This window comes from Manihot esculenta, chromosome 13 (assembly GCF_001659605.2).
Source record: "Manihot esculenta cultivar AM560-2 chromosome 13, M.esculenta_v8, whole genome shotgun sequence".
NCBI lineage: Eukaryota > Viridiplantae > Streptophyta > Magnoliopsida > Malpighiales > Euphorbiaceae > Manihot > Manihot esculenta.
The window spans coordinates 7,485,114-7,502,909 of record NC_035173.2 but is presented as its reverse complement, the minus strand read 5'-3'; the positions used below and the strand labels follow the sequence as shown (position 1 = coordinate 7,502,909).

At 44.4% G+C, this 17,796-nt stretch overlaps 1 protein-coding gene across 1 annotated transcript; it reads left to right on the top strand.

Moving 5' to 3' along the window:
* The first annotated feature begins 8,832 nt into the window (after positions 1-8,832).
* LOC110607960 (receptor-like protein 47) lies at positions 8,833-10,420 on the top strand. Its single transcript, XM_021747138.1, has 3 exons — positions 8,833-9,052; positions 9,305-9,474; positions 9,743-10,420. The coding sequence occupies exons 1-3, from the start codon at positions 8,833-8,835 to the stop codon at positions 10,418-10,420; spliced, it is 1,068 nt and encodes a 355-aa protein (XP_021602830.1).
* The last annotated feature ends 7,376 nt before the right edge of the window (positions 10,421-17,796 follow it).

Genomic DNA, 17,796 nt, shown 5'->3' with positions numbered 1-17,796 from the left:
AGGGTTCACGTAACGTCCTTCCCCTCAGGGTTAGACATGACCCCAACGTTCCCTCTGTCAAAACTTGGCCCCGAAGGAGCTCTCATGGGGCTTTCCTACATGTACTCGCCCGATTGACAAAGACTCATTGACAGACTTGCGGGCTATTGAGGTCGCCTTGGTCCACCCATCACATCATATACATAGCACATTATACAATGCGTCACCTTCGTGAAACTAGTGCAATCATCCTATAACATATAAACATGGTGCATGGGCATGATGAACTAGTGCAAACATCCTATTACATAACATGATGTATGAGTATGCTTTATACATTAAAATTTCTTAAAGTAAAACATTAAGTTTAGTTCTACTCACCTGAAGCCTCTGCTCAACAAACTCAGGGTCAACTAGCACTGAGGCTAGACACCTCTCCTCGGGTCCAATCCTACACAGATGGACTCACATGAGGTACTAAACACATGCTAACAACTCATAAGAAACTCCCCAAAAACCCCTCTAAACATCATAGAAATACGCATAGGAAAACAGCCATGAAAAGGCTGGACAGGCACTTTCGGCGGCACCTTCGGCGGCCGAAAGTCTCCTCCAGAGACGAAACTCGGGTAGGTTCGGCGGCACCTTCGGCGGCCGAACCCTCACTCCAGAGACGAAAGTCAGGCACTTTCGGCGGCCGAACATTACCTTCGGCGGCCGAAAGTCTGCTTTCAAGCCACAACTCCACTTTCGGGGGCAAGGTTAGGCGGCCAAACCTATGCATCCTCAGGCACGTTCGGCGGCCGAAACCACCTTCGGCGGCCGAACCTGAGTTCATCAGAACTCCGCCTTCGTGCATACCAGCCTCCTAAACCTCACAAAACAACCCCAAACCTCACATACTCTCTCCCAAGCATGCATACACACTCCCACAAGCAAAGAGAGCAAAGAAACTAGCTTAAACTCCTCAACACATCATCACATAACATACATTGGGCATCAAACCTATAAAAGCCTAAACATGCATATCTACCCATACTCAACCATATAACCTCCATAAAACTTACTTAAAACTTCTTAAAAACTCAAGGAAACAAAGATCTACACTTACCTCTTGAAGATCGAGGGTTGGTGCGATCCCTAACTCGGAGGTGTGGAGAATCCAAGCTCCAAAAGCTCCAAGCTCCCAAAACTTCTACTTTAGCTTCAAAACTTCAAACCAAGGGTAGATCTTATGAAAACTTGAAGGATTTTGAAGAGAAGACACACAAGCAACCAAGGGAGGGCAGAAACTCACCTGAGTTCGAGAATGGGGAGAAAACTCGCCCATTTCCGATCTGAGGGCCTCTTTATAGGTGGCCTGGTCATCAACCTTCGGCAGCCTAACGTGCCCCCTAAACTCATGCATGTTCGGCGGCCGAACCTCACTTTCGGCGGCCGAACCTTGGCTTGCTCCCACAAGACTTTCGGAGGCCAAAGGCGCTCCCGAAGCCTTCACATGTTCGGCGGCCGAACTTCACTTTCGGCGGCCGAACCTGGCAAATGCCTCCTTGGTCTTTTCTCTTCAAAAACTCAACTCTTTTCTATTTAAAACCATAAAACACGTAAAAACATTTTAGAAAACCTTTTCCTTTACCCTTGCTCTACCCCCCAAAGAGGATCCGACACCCGAAATTCCACCGGACGGTAGGAATTCCGATGTCTGAACGAGCGGGGTCTTACATTCTTCCCCCCTTACAGAACATTCGTCCCCGAATGTTCAAACAAAAACACAAACAAACAATCAAAACCTCAAACTTGCGCTTGAACGCCACAAGCTTCTGCTGCGCTACTCTGATCCTTCTCTCTTCTTTCTTCACTGATCTTACTTTTCTCTTCTGCTTTCTATTCTACTCTTACTCTTCTCTGCTATACTCTTACTCTCTGCAGGTACCATCCCGGAAACCTCTGAACACTCGCTCTATCTATGGCACTAGGGCTGGTTCCTAGACCTGCCTACTCAGCTCACAAACCCGAGCTAGAACTCTCTACTAACCATTCCCATACACTCTACGAGCCTGACAGCTGACATCAAACTTCTAGGCAACCTACTTGGTCCCCTCTGAAGTCTACCTCAGACCCATCCTGCATTTCGATCCTGACCACCTTGCGCTGCAGACGCAAGTATCACCAGCTCCACAAGTAGAAAACCAATCCATCCCCCGGCTGATATCCAGACACTCAAGTCTTGGACCTCATGCTCGGGTGGAAGGCATCTACCCTCATCGGACACTGGCCTGAATCTCAGTCACAGATGGATCCTATCCGGTCTACAAACCCAAAGAGAACACTCTACACCCAGAAGCTATCAACTCAACCTCTCAAAGGCTCCTAGAGCAACAACAGAAAAGGGAAACACACTAGAGCACAAACACACACATCAGAACATGAACAAGTGAGCGTACCTGGCATCACTGCGTTCGATGTGTCTGCTCCCCTTCCTGGAACACTGGCTTGAGCCACATCACCTGCAGCTCGCTGCTGGGACCACACTCTCCTGGGCGCAGTAGGACAATCACGTGCGAAGTGCCCTTCCTGTCCGCACCTGAAGCATGCCGTTGTCCCAACTCGACAAGGCCCTCTGTGCAACCTTCCGCACCTCAAACATCTTGTAGGACCTCGGCCAAAACTCGAGCCATCTTCAGCATCAAGCCTAAACCTCTTCCACAGCCTACCCTTCCTAGTCTTGCCCCATTGCTTAGGGGCTCTGGCTCTTCCCCACTTTCTACCTCTCTTGGTAGCTGTACTCAGCATGGAGGGATCAACTTCTCCTGAACTTGAACTCTTAGAATCCTTAGACTTTTCCATACTTTCCTCATCCATGTTCACTTGCAAACTAACATCCCTCCTCTGCACCATAACTTCTCTGCAGACTTCTACAGACCTTTCAGGGTCTCTTGCTCTGTCTTCTCCACCTGACCTTGCAAGGGGAAAAGGCTCACTTTCCCACTCAGATGGATCTGACTCCATAGAGCTCCTAGCACCTTGCATCTCAGCTTGTCTGAAACACAACAGGCACACAAGCACACATAAGCATCACATCATATCATGTGGTCCATGACAAACACATGAACTCACAACACATAGCATAGCATCATATCATATAGTCCATGTGATAAACACATGACCCCTCAAGCAACATATATCATGGATGAACCTGTCACCTACAGTCTACAACATAGCAGAACATGCCATGACCAACTGTGCCAAGGGCCACACCTGGTCGCTCAGCCCATCTCATATCAGTACATATCATGCTATCTCACAGCTAAGGGACTATCAACATCCATAATACAACATAAATGCACATGCATCACACATGGCATTACACATCATCATACAAGACAGGACTCGACATCCTATCCTAGTGGACATGATCTTACTCTTAATCTTTCTTAATGTGCTTGCCCTCCTAACATCTAGCACAACCTCTTTCCGATGTCTGAGCACCTTCGCATCAAACACCGTACTATTGAGGCCCTATGCTCTGATACCAACTGTAACAGCCCGGAAACCGGTACCCCTCTGTAGCGGCTCCGACCTGCTCGGCGCTAGGATTCAGATCGGCTTAAGGCCGCCGGAACCCGTAGCAAGCCTCTAAACATCCTGAAACTCTAGGTATAATCCCATACATGATCAACATTTTCATAAAACTTAAGCTTTGGTCTCATAAAAACCTTTAAACTTGTTTTCTTTACCTCAGCTTGACCTATGCATGAAAACATAGAACCTCATACCAGATGGGTCATCAAGCTTGCTTTAAAACATATCCGCTTTGGGTCAAGGGATTGGAACCCTTTCTTCCCTCACGGGCCATTCAAAACTCATAACATTTAAAACATTTTCTCAAGATCATGCATAACAAAAAGGGATTTACCAACACTCTAGGCAAAGCACAATTCTATACATCTCATGCTACAACACATGACATATCTATACTTTCTTAACTTGGCTCTATCTCTTTATAACATTACTCTTTACTCTTTCCATTCATCATATTCTTATTATACATAAGGACCATACATCAAGTCCATCTATCATGTCCATATATCATCATGCTCATGTCCACCACTAAACTATACAAGCAAAATAAACATACATAGCATTACATAACATATCATTTCTTTACAACTTACATTACATACTATCTCCATAAACATATACAATAAGCATCTCTCCTTTCTACGAACACATAAACATAACTAAGCTATTACAACCAAACATGGCAACCCATGCTTGAACCTCTTCTATCCCATAGCTTACTCTGACTGAACTCAGGCTACTTACTCTGGCTTGACATACTCTGGCTTACTTACTCTGGCCCTGCAAAACTGGGGGTAAGGGAATGGGGTGAGCTACAAGAGCCCAGTGAGTAGAAACAGAGAAAAACATTTGATTTAGTTCCTCCATTTTTAGGTATATTATTATGCCTTTTATTGTTCCACCCTTTTTATGTATTTTATTATAAAGACATTTTATTCAATTCAATTATTCTTCTTATTCATGCATTCATGAAATGCGTCATATCACAATTATATCACAACAAACATCTCACCCCCGCTTGAGTTCATGCTAGCAAATCTCTTCCTCTTGCGGGTGATTTTTGAGGGTTCACGTAACGTCCTTCCCCTCAGGGTTAGACATGACCCCAACGTTCCCTCTGTCAAAACTTGGCCCCGAAGGAGCTCTCATGGGGCTTTCCTACATGTACTCGCCCGATTGACAAAGACTCATTGACAGACTTGCGGGCTATTGAGGTCGCCTTGGTCCACCCATCACATCATATACATAGCACATTATACAATGCGTCACCTTCGTGAAACTAGTGCAATCATCCTATAACATATAAACATGGTGCATGGGCATGATGAACTAGTGCAAACATCCTATTACATAACATGATGTATGAGTATGCTTTATACATTAAAATTTCTTAAAGTAAAACATTAAGTTTAGTTCTACTCACCTGAAGCCTCTGCTCAACAAACTCAGGGTCAACTAGCACTGAGGCTAGACACCTCTCCTCGGGTCCAATCCTACACAGATGGACTCACATGAGGTACTAAACACATGCTAACAACTCATAAGAAACTCCCCAAAAACCCCTCTAAACATCATAGAAATACGCATAGGAAAACAGCCATGAAAAGGCTGGACAGGCACTTTCGGCGGCACCTTCGGCGGCCGAAAGTCTCCTCCAGAGACGAAACTCGGGTAGGTTCGGCGGCACCTTCGGCGGCCGAACCCTCACTCCAGAGACGAAAGTCAGGCACTTTCGGCGGCCGAACATTACCTTCGGCGGCCGAAAGTCTGCTTTCAAGCCACAACTCCACTTTCGGGGGCAAGGTTAGGCGGCCAAACCTATGCATCCTCAGGCACGTTCGGCGGCCGAAACCACCTTCGGCGGCCGAACCTGAGTTCATCAGAACTCCGCCTTCGTGCATACCAGCCTCCTAAACCTCACAAAACAACCCCAAACCTCACATACTCTCTCCCAAGCATGCATACACACTCCCACAAGCAAAGAGAGCAAAGAAACTAGCTTAAACTCCTCAACACATCATCACATAACATACATTGGGCATCAAACCTATAAAAGCCTAAACATGCATATCTACCCATACTCAACCATATAACCTCCATAAAACTTACTTAAAACTTCTTAAAAACTCAAGGAAACAAAGATCTACACTTACCTCTTGAAGATCGAGGGTTGGTGCGATCCCTAACTCGGAGGTGTGGAGAATCCAAGCTCCAAAAGCTCCAAGCTCCCAAAACTTCTACTTTAGCTTCAAAACTTCAAACCAAGGGTAGATCTTATGAAAACTTGAAGGATTTTGAAGAGAAGACACACAAGCAACCAAGGGAGGGCAGAAACTCACCTGAGTTCGAGAATGGGGAGAAAACTCGCCCATTTCCGATCTGAGGGCCTCTTTATAGGTGGCCTGGTCATCAACCTTCGGCAGCCTAACGTGCCCCCTAAACTCATGCATGTTCGGCGGCCGAACCTCACTTTCGGCGGCCGAACCTTGGCTTGCTCCCACAAGACTTTCGGAGGCCAAAGGCGCTCCCGAAGCCTTCACATGTTCGGCGGCCGAACTTCACTTTCGGCGGCCGAACCTGGCAAATGCCTCCTTGGTCTTTTCTCTTCAAAAACTCAACTCTTTTCTATTTAAAACCATAAAACACGTAAAAACATTTTAGAAAACCTTTTCCTTTACCCTTGCTCTACCCCCCAAAGAGGATCCGACACCCGAAATTCCACCGGACGGTAGGAATTCCGATGTCTGAACGAGCGGGGTCTTACACCGAGGACCCCAGCAGTGAGTTCAGCTGCTTCGGTGTTGTCAGAGTCAGCCAGAGGTGAGTGGAACTAAACTTAATCTTTTAAATTAAATGTTTTATCATGTTTCATGCATCATGATTATGCAATAGGATGATTGCATTAGTATTCACGAATATGCCGCATTGCATCGATTGTTGTTGATGTGGGTGAATGTTGGATGACCCAATTAGTCCATGACAGGAAGACCAGGACCCCATTCTACGGCCTGGCACGGAAATGAAAGACCAGGACCCCATTCTACGACCTGGCACGATTGTGGAACTCGAAGACCAGGAGCCCAGAGGAGGCCCTGGGATAATGGTAAGTAATGTATGTATGACAGGAAGACCAGGACCCCATGCTACGGCCTGGCACAATGTTAGCTTGGACTAATTGGTGACAAGTTCACCCAACCCTTATGTGAATTGTCTGTGTTATGATGCATTTCATAGAGCATAGTGTTAATGTGTTTTAATAGCTCTACTCACTGGGCTTTTAGCTCACCCCTCTCCCTTTACCCCCAGGTTTGCAGGTACAGTATAGTGCGGGAGTCCGAATAGAGTAAAGAAGTCATGCTTATGTAATAGCTAGCAATGGACATGATCAAATTGTAATGTGAAAGTACAGTATAGTCATGTAGTGAGGTTTATGGATGTTAGTGTGTGCTTGACCATAGAATGCTGTATCCCTTTTTATACATGATCTTGGTTATTTTATGTCACTTATGTAAACCAACTCAGCATATGTTTTGTCACCCATTGGGGACACTGATGAGATCCCACAGAGGGATCAATGTTATGTTAATGTTATGCACAGGTTGAGTTTGGTTGATGTTCATGGAAAGAAAAGTTTTAATTTTTAGGCTTGTTGTTGATCATGTATGGGATTATACAGGTTTACAGGTTTTATGTTAGGCTTGCTACGGGTCTCGGCGGCCTTAAGTCGACCCGGATCCTAGCGCCGGTAGCGGTCCGATTTTCGGGTCGTTACAATATCGAGGACTAATGGGTCATCCAACATCCATCCACATCAACATCATAATATGTAATGCAACATATTCGTGGATTCTAATGTAAACAACCTAGTAAATGACATGGTATTCATGATGCATGAACATGCTCAAAACTGATTTAATTTGATACATAAAGATTCATTATACTCACCTCAGGCTGACTCTGAAGCAGCTAGCTCACTGCTGGGGTCCTCGGTTCCTCGGGTCCGAACCTACACAGGTGGGCTCAAAATGAGGGACCAAACATACACTAACATAACTCTAAACTACTCCTTAAAAACCCCCCCTAAAACACCTTAAAACAATCATAGAAAACATGCAAAGGAAGGCTGCACAGGGCACTTTCGGCTGCAGGTTCGGTGGCCGAAAGTCCCTCCAGAGCCGAAACTCAGCCACTTTCGGCGGCACCTTCGGCGGCCGAAAGTCCCTTCCAGAGACAAAACTCATGCATCTTCGGCGGCACCTTCGGCGGCCGAAACTCCCCTCCAGAGCCGAAAGTCCAACTTTCGGGGGCAGGGTTCGGCAGCCAAAAGCTTGCCTCCACAGGCAGGTTCGGCGGCCGAAAGTCCTTCGGCTGCTGAACCTGAGTTCTTCCAGAAGTGGCAGAACTCAGCCCTTATGCACATTTTGCCTCCCAAACCTTCCAAACTCAAACACAACACTCCTAAACATGCATAAACACATTCATAAGCATATAGGGGTCTCAAATTATCCTATACCCCAACAAACATCACATAGCAACACAATAATCATGCATTTCATACTTAACCCATAAAAACCCTAACATTTAACAACTAGCCTAAACATGCATTTCTACCCCATAAACCTTCATAAAACTTGTTTAAATCATCGAAGGAGGCGAGGATCGACGCTTACCTCTTGAAGATCGAGAGAAAACGTGACCCAACTTGGAGATTTGGGGAAAATGGGTTCCGGAGGTCTCCAAGTTTCCAAACTTCGATCTTTGCTCAAAAACTTCAAAACCAAGTTAAAACTTGTTAGAAACTTGTAGGATTTGAAGGAAAACCTCAAAACCAACCATGGAAGGGCATGAACTCACCTTTGCCCAAAAATGGAGGAGAAAACTCGCCCATTTTCGGACATGGGGCCTTTTATAGGTGGCAGGCCAGACCACCTTCAGAAGCCAAAGGTGACTCCAAAACTCCACCAAGTTCGGCGGCCGAACATGAGGTTCGGCGGCCGAACCTGGATTTTCCTCCATGGTGCTTTTCTTTCAAAAACTCAATTTCTTTCTTACTTAAAACGTTAAAACACTTGAAAACATTTTAGAAAAATATATTTTACCCGTCTAGAGGTTTTCGACATCCGAGATTCTGCCGGACGATAGGAATTCTAATGCCGGAGTCTAGCCGGGTATTATAGCTGGGAGCTTTGTTTTAAGTAATGTTCATAATGGGCACAGGCAACACCACCTACACTCCACAAGACAGCCACCGTACAACAGAATTATCTGACAATGAAGTCACCACCTTTGTTCATTCGGTTGCTTTCCTTTCTCATGTTGACGACGTTGTGCCATGCTATATCATTTACGCAGTCTTTTAACTCTTCTATTCAACGATGCCATGATGATGAAAGCTTGGCCTTGCTACAATTCAAAAATAGCTTCAACATCTCTAGCTCTTGTTCTTATTCAAAGCTTAAATCATGGAAGCTAAATCAAGGCATAAGATCAGGTGAGTGTTGATTATGGGATGGTGTGGAGTGCGATGAGAAAACTAATCATGTCGTTAGCCTTGACCTAAGTGAGAGTTGTATTTATGGATCGATCAACTCGAACAACACTCTCTTTCGCCCTGTCCATCTTCAAAGACTTAATCTTGGAAGCAACGACTTCATCCACTCTCAAATCCCATCCGAAATAGGCCAACTCTCGAGGTTAACTCATCTCGACCTTTCTTTTTCTGGCTTTTCTGGCGAAATCCCAGCTGAAATCTCTAATCTTTCAAGCTTGGTTTCCCTTGATCTATCTCGTAATCTTGATTTCATTAGTTATGATGGATTATTGAGGCTCCGTAAGACTAGCTTCAGAGGTCTAGTTCAAAACATGACCAATTTGAAGGAACTTGATCTAGAATACGTGGACATTTCTTCAACGGTACCTAAGGTTCTCACAAATCTTTCATCTTTGGAGTCTCTCCATCTTTGTGGTTGTGAATTGCATGGTGAATTTTCGGCGAGCATTTTCTGGCTTCCGAACTTAAAGATAATCGACTTATGCGAAAATATAAATCTAACAGGTTTTTTTCCTGACTTCCACCCGAGAAGTCACCTTGAAAGATTGAGGCTCTTCTCAACAAGTTTTTATGGAAAAGTACCTCCTTCTATTGGAAACCTTACTAATCTTGTTTAGCTTGACCTCTCAGATACTCTACATAACTCAACTTCTTCACTCTCTTGGATTGGAAGACTCACCCAGCTCACTTATCTGGGGCTTGCTGGTCTCCACATACAATGGCCAGATCCCATCTAGTTTCATGAACCTCACTCAACTTAATATGTTGTTTTTGAAGGAAAATCAACTTACTGGTCCAATCCCACCCCAGATTAACAATCTCACCTCGCTATCTTCGTTGTACCTTTCATCAAATAAATTGCAAGGTTCAATTCCTATCAATTTCTCTCGACTCAATCAACTTGAATTCCTTGATCTTCATTCAAATACTTTAGCTGGGTCATTGGATCTAAGCTCATTCTTTCAGCTCAACCAGTTAACCGAACTGATCTTATCATTTAATAGCTTGTCCGTGCACTCTACAATGGCTACAAATGGCCACCTTCCGTACTTGAGAGCTTTAGGATTGGCTTCTTGCAACCTTACCCAGTTTCCCAACTTCTTGCAGAACCAACATGGCTTGGAATATCTAGACCTTTCTTCAAATAGCTTACAGGCTCAAATCCCTTCATGGATGTGTTCCATAAGTACAAATTCCATGGATTTTTTGAATCTTTCTCGTAACCTTTTAACTGGGTTTGAACAAAATCCTGTTATTTTTCAATGGGCTCAGATTCGAAACCTAGATCTTAGGTCTAATCAGCTCTAAGGATCCCTTCTATTGCCACCACCATCCACCATTTCCTACCTCATTTCACACAACCAATTGACAGGTGAACTTTCTCCGTTGATTTGCAATTTATATTCTCTTGAAATTCTCGACTTATCCTTCAATAATTTAAGCGGTCAACTTCCTCATTGTTTGAGCAATTTCAGTGATCTGTCAGTGTTGGATTTGAGAAGAAACAATTTTCATGGAATTATTCCTGCAGCCTAGAGAGATGATTGTAAATTGAGAATGATTAGCATCAGTTACAATCAATTACAAGGACAAGTTCCAAAATCATTAGCCAATTTTTCATCGTTACAGTTGGTTGATTTTGGTAACAACCAATATCATATTTGGCCCATAGAAGAAAAAAAAAAGAAAGAAGAGAGAAGGCCCATAACTTTTAAATATGTATATATATAATTATTATTAATAAAATAAAATAAAATAAAATAATAAATAAAGAAAATAATAATAATTTAAAAAAAAGGAAAAAAAATATGAAAAGCTATGGTTTCGGGAGCCTTCCCGAAACCAAAGCAAAATTATTTTGGTCCGTTGTCTTCCTCGCAGAGCATTTGCTCTATTAGTTTAAAAAAAAAAAAAAAAAGCTCTTTTAACCCAAATCTCCTTCCCTCAACTCAATCAACCAATAAACTTTCAAAATCCTTCAGCTACATCCTTATTAAACCTATATCCTACTCAAAAATTCAATAATTTCTTCCAGAGGCTCCAAAAATTGGGTAAGTGAGCTTTATCCCTTTTATTCAAATTTTTACGATATAATTTATTTTCTCTACCCTTTTAATAGTAATTTTTGTGATTTATGAATTAAAAGAGATATATTTTAGTAAGATCCAATTAATGAGACTCTATATTTATTTTTGAGATTAATGATTTTCATAGGTTGATCTAAATAATATTTATAGGTTATTGAGTATTTTTGTTGAGTTTGAGTATTTTTGGGAGGTCTAATTATACCGAAATACTGCCGAAATTTTCTTAAAAATATATATAAAAATATATTTAAAATTTCACATTTTTACGTTTTATATTATCATCCTAGAATATTTATTTATTATTTGATATAGTATTTTTTTTAAAATCTAGGAGAGGATCCAGCTTCCAGGATAGATAATAGGGGTGCTCCTGCGATCTAAGTTCTTTTGTTCCTCAAATACTGGTGAGTAGATAAATATATAACATTGATACTTTTCTTAAATATATATATATATATTCATATATGTTATTTTGTTTATTTAAGTTGGGAAAGGATAACGATAATTTATATTTCTTGAATGAATGAAATTGAATTTAAAGTACAGCTGAATAAATAGCCGATTACACTCTGTATATGCACCGAATAGATAACACCTTGATAACAGGTGATTTATTTTCAGCACAATATATATTTACACTGTCTTTGGGACAGCGCTTGATATACAGATAGCCTTTGGGGCGTATGTCAGATGGTCACCCTTGTAATACCCGGCTCGAGTCCGGCATCGGAATTCCTATAGTCCGGTGGAATCTCGGGTGTCGGAACCCTCGAGAAGGGTAATACATATGTTTTTTAAGGTATTTTCACTGGTTTTCATGTTTTGAAGGGTTAAAAGACTTGAGTTTGAAAGAAAAGCAACAAGGGAGAAATGCAAAGGTTCGGTCGCCGAAGGTCACTTTCGGCCGCCGAACATTGCATGGTTGCGGCTTCACGTTCGGCTGCCGAAGGTGGTCTGGCCAGCCACCTATAAAAGGGCCAAGGGTCGGTGGAAGGAGGGTATTTCTCCTCCACTTGCAGCCAGAGGTGAGTTCCAGCCTCTCCTACGTTGACTTTCATGTTTTCCATGATTTTCATCAAATCTTTCAAGAGTTTTAAGAGTTTTGATGATTTATGAAGGTTTTGAGCAAAAGAACCAAGGTTTGAAGCTTGGAGCTTTGGAAGAGCTTTTCTTCATATCTCCACGTTGGGATCCTTCATCCTCAAGTGTTTAAGAGGTAAGTGAAGATCCTGAGCTTCTTTGATGGTTTTGAAAGGTTTTATGAAGTTTGTATGGGTAGTTTGCATGTTTAGGTTTAGGTGAGGTTTTTGGTGATTTGTGGTGGTCAAGCATGTTGAAGTGTTGTGTGTTCTGATTGTTTGGGGTTTTAGAGTAGTTGTAGACCCCTTTTATGCTAGTTGGGAGTAGTTGCTATGCATGTTTGTAGGTTTTTGGGCAAAGTTTGCATGAAACAGAGCAGGGTTCTGTCCTTCGGGCAAAACCAGGTTCGGCCGCCGAAGGAAGGTTCGGCCGCCGAACCCTTTGTGGAGGCAGTTCGGCTGCCAAAGGTTGCCCCCGAAAGCTAGGCTTTCGGTTTAGAAAGGGACTTTCGGCCGCCGAAAGAGGGAGTTCGGCCGCCGAAAGTGTGTGAGTTTCGTCTCTGGACGAGACCTTCGGCCGCCGAATGTGCCGCCGAACATGCATGAGTTTCGTCTCTGGAGTGGGGTTTCGGCCGCCGAACCTGCCGCCGAAAGTGCCCTGTCCAGCTTTCCTTTGCATGTTTTATGTGATGGTTTGAGGATTGTTTAGAGGGGTTTTGGGGAGTTTCGTAGAGATGTTCTTGAGTGCGTTTAGTCCCTCATTTGAGTCCACCTGTGTAGGTACGGACCAGAGGAATCAGGGACATCAGCAGTGAGTCCAGAGTCAGAACCTGCAGAGTCAGTTCAGAGAGAACTACAGGTGAGTGGAAATTAACTTAATGTTTTAATATGAGAACTGATATTTTATCATGCTTCATGCATCATGAATATGCTTTAGGGTGAGTGCATTAGTGTACACAAAGATGATGCATTGCATATATCCTTGTACTTGGCATTGCTCCTTGTACATTGCTTATGTGAGACGGCACGGACTTCGTGAGGATTCATTAGCCCTCAGAGGAAAGACCTGGAACAGCCCTACGGGGACCAGGCACACACAGAAAGACCTGGAACAGCCCTACGGGGACCAGGCACATGGTACTTAGGTACCCCAGATGAGATAGAGGGAGTTTTGATCCGTCCGGCCGAGGTGATGTGATTCTGTGTTGCATTCCATGAGAGCATGTTTTATCACCTGTTATTTACCTATTCTACTCACTGGGCTATCGTAGCTCATCCCTCTCCCCTAACTTCAGTTGTGCAGGTTCAGAGGTCAGAGAGAACTCAGCAGGGGACAGGAAGAGTACAGAGTTTTGTAATAGCTAGTATGGACATGTATATGTATAGAGATAATGTATATCAATGTATAGAATGGTGCTTGATTTATAAGACTTGTAATCCCTTGGAGTCACATGATCAGTTTATGTATGTTTCTTTATTGTTGTATGTTTATGAGTAAAACCAGGCTTAACATTATGAGATTGATCCGCCTAGAGCCATGAGGAGCTCTAGTAGGGATTGGTAGAGCACAGAGAGAGTGCATGCACAGGTTAAGCCTTGGAATAAAGAAAAGTTTTATGTTTTTACAGCAAATGTATGATCATGTATGGGATTTTACAGGTAGACAGACAGGATAGCAGGCTTACTACGGGTCCCGGCGACCTTAAGTCGATCTGGATCCTAGTGCCGGTGGCAGTTCGGTTTTCGGGCTGTTACAGATTGGTATCAGAGCCCTAGGTTCATATGGTCGGACCTATAGAGAGAGAGTTGGGCTCATAGAGAGGTTTAGCAGGTCAAGCACCATAGGAAAACATGTCCATTAGGATAGGATGTCAGTCCTGTCTATATGCTGATGTGCAATGCCATGAGTTATGCATGTGCATTTTTTTTGATGTGTTGCTTATGTTTTATGTGTTTGTTGTTTTCCAGAGAGTGAAGATGCGAGGAACTCGTCGATCTGCGAGATTGACTGGAGTCCCACCCGTAAGTGAGGGTACAGCTGCTCGTCCACCTGCCTTGCCAAGGGCAAGATCGCACAGGTCAAGCAGGGAAGGAACGTCACGAGACCCTAGAAGGTCTTCTGACGAGAGCAGGAGAGGAGTAAGCAGAGGGGGAAGGTCAGTAGAAGAAAGAGGTGTGAGGGAAGAGGATCAGAGTAGAGATGCAAGCATGGATGTAGGAAGGTCAGAAGAAGGTATGGGGGAGTCCCAGGGAGGCGTTCAGGCCTCTGGGTTTGGCTATCCACCCTTTCCACAGGGCCCAGAGTATCCGATGGGAGGCACGTCGGATTACTCCAGCTTTGCCCCATATCCACCCTACATGCCATATATGCCCTATCCTTCCTTTTATCCACCATATCACATGTATCCACCCCCACCTGTTCATCCAAGTCCAGTACAGCCTGAAGTGAGGGAACCAGTTCCTCCACCACCACCTCCTGAACCAGTAGCCCCTGTTGTAGAAGCACAGCAACCCAGTTCGTCAGGGGGAAGTAAGGTAAAGATGACCGAGTACTTAAAGTTGGATGCTCCTAAATTCAATACAGGAGATGATCCCTTTGAGTATCTCAGTGCAGTCAGAATGATAACAAGTGAGTTAGGAGCAGATGATGGTAGAGCCATTGAGATGGCAGGGTTCACGTTAAAGTGTAAGAAAGCTAGAGAATGGTTCAAGAACTATGTGGACCCGAGACTTGAGAGTATGACATGGGAAGAGTTCGCCAACGAATTTGCTGGATGGGCTTTTCCTGACAGTTCTAGGGAACTAAAGGTTGTGGAGTTTGAGCAGTTGAGACAGACGGAGGAGATGAGCGTTGATGACTATACAGATAAGTTCCTGGAATTGTTGCCATATGTCGGTCAGGCATATGATACAGATCAGAAGAAGGCAAAGAGATATGCCACAAGGCTTCATCCTAGGTATTTCTCTTTGATTCTTCATGCGGAGAAGGAAAGTTTCCACTCTATTGTGGATGCTGCTAGAAAGATGGAGGCCAGTGCTATAAGTCAAGGTGTAGTTAAGGCACAGTCTTCTGGTGCTAAACCAGGTTCCTCCTCACAGGGTACAGTAAGTGCAAGTAAGAAGAGATGGGAGAAATTCAGAGGAAAGAGAGGCAAGTTCTGGAATAGGCTTAAGTCGGGTCTGGGAATGAGTAGTGGCTCCAGTTCTGGCGTAGAGTTTCCAGTGTGCAAGAGGTGTGGCAAACAGCATAGAGGAGCTTGTCAATTGGGATCCACAGCCTGCTATAGATGTGGGCAGGAGGGACATTATGCACGGGAATGTCCTCAGGCGACTTTAGTTGCACCATCCCAGCAGATGAGTACGGGCAGTGTAGTTCAGCCCGTAGCTTCAGCCGTACCACCAAGCAGTGGCAGAGGAAGAGGAAGAGGGGTAGCCTCTTCATCAGGGATGGGTTCCCGAGGTGCAGGTCCGTCAGCCCCAGCACGGATTTTCACCCTGACTCAGCAGGAGGCAGACACGTCGAACACGGTGGTGTCAGGTAATCTCATCATTGGGTGTTCCGAGGTGTATGCTTTAATGGACCCCGGTGCTTCTCACTCTTTCATTTCTTCTAGAGCTGCAGAGAGGTTGGGTCTGATGGTGTCTGAGTTAGAGTGTCCTCTATGGGTCAGTGGACCCAAATGTGATCCATCTTTGGCAGAGTCAGTCTGTCGGTTCAGTCCAGTGTGCATAGAGGGTAGATACCTTCCAGCTGACCTGGTGGTTCTAGAGTTGACAGATTTTGATGTCATTCTAGGGATGGACTGGTTATCTACGTATGATGCTACCCTGAACTGTAGAGATAAGGTAGTCAGTGTCAGAGACCAGGATGGGTCAGAGTGTGTCTTCAGAGGAGACAGGAGAGGGACACCTAGGGGTTTGATATCAGCCCTCCAGGCTCGTAGAATGTTAAGGAAGGGGTGTCAGGGGTTCCTAGCTTATGTGAGAGAGCTAGACAGTCAGGTTAGGGAACCAGCCTCAGTACCAGTTGTCAGAGACTTCCCAGATTTGTTTCCTGAAGAGCTTCCAGGATTGCCACCGGATAGGGAAATAGAGTTCGAGATTGAGTTGATGCCCAATGCTAGACCGATCTCTATTCCTCCCTACAGGATGGCACCAGCAGAGTTGCGAGAGTTGAAAGAGCAGTTACAGGATTTGGTAGCTAAGGGTTTCATCCGCCCGAGTACCTCACCCTGGGGTGCTCCAGTATTGTTTGTCAGAAAGAAGGATGGACCTCTTAGACTTTGTGTCGACTACAGACAGTTGAACAAAGTCACTATCAAAAACAAGTATCCTTTACCCAGGATCGATGATCTATTCGACCAGCTGGCAGGAGCAGGTTGTTTTTCGAAAATAGATCTGAGATCCGGATACCACCAGTTGAAGATCAGGGAAGGAGATGTGTCCAAGACTGCTTTCAGAACCAGATATGGGCATTATGAGTTCCTTGTGATGCCGTTCGGGTTGACTAACGCCCCTGCAGCATTCATGGATCTCATGAACAGGGTTTTCAGGGAGTACTTAGATCGTTTTGTGATCGTCTTTATTGATGATATCTTGGTGTACTCCAGGAATGCAGAGGACCATGCCCAGCATCTGCGGATAGTGCTGCAAACCTTGAGAGAGCATGGCTTGTATGCCAAGTTCTCCAAGTGTGAGTTCTGGTTAAGGAGCATTTCCTTTTTGGGACATGTTATATCAGAGGACGGTATAGCAGTAGATCCCAAAAAGGTAGAGGCAGTAGCCAACTGGCCTACACCCACTACAGTGACTGAGATCAAGAGTTTTCTGGGTTTGGCAGGCTACTATCGGAGGTTTGTTCAGGACTTCTCGAAGATAGCTGCTCCTATGACCAAACTGACCAGAAAGAATCAGAAGTTTGTGTGGTCAGAGGATTGTGAGGAGAGTTTTGCAGAGTTGAAGAGACGGTTAACTTCAGCACCGGTGTTAGCGCTGCCGATCAGTGATGAAGATTTCACAGTGTTCTGTGATGCATCCCGAGTGGGATTAGGTTGTGTGTTGATGCAGAATGACAAAGTGATAGCTTATGCTTCTAGACAGCTGAAGAAGCACGAGCTGAATTACCCGACACACGATCTGGAGATGTCAGCTGTTATCTTTGCACTTAAGATGTGGAGGCATTACCTCTATGGGGTAAAATGTGAGATCTATACGGATCATAAGAGCCTGCAGCACATCTTAAGTCAGAGAGAGTTAAACTTGAGGCAGAGACGGTGGGTAGAATTGCTCAGTGATTATGATTGTAAGATCCAGTATCATCCGGGTAAGGCTAATGTTGTAGCTGATGCCTTAAGCCGAAAGTCACTTGGCAGTTTATCCCACATTGCAGTAGAGAGAAGACCGGTGGTGAAGGATTTCTACACGCTCGTGGAAGACGGGTTACAGGTGCAGTTATCTGGTATGGGTGCTTTGATCGCACAGATGAGAGTGACACCAGTGTTTCTAGAGCAAGTGGCTC

Coding starts and splice junctions, on each gene's coding strand:
- LOC110607960 (XM_021747138.1), top strand. CDS start 8,833: ATGAAGTCACCACCTTTGTTCATTCGGTTGCTTTCCTTTCTCATGTTG. Junction 9,053..9,304: donor AAATCAAGGCATAAGATCAG/GTGAGTGTTGAT, acceptor GCGAAATCCCAG/CTGAAATCTCTAATCTTTCA. Junction 9,475..9,742: donor ACGTGGACATTTCTTCAACG/GTACCTAAGGTT, acceptor TTGACCTCTCAG/ATACTCTACATAACTCAACT.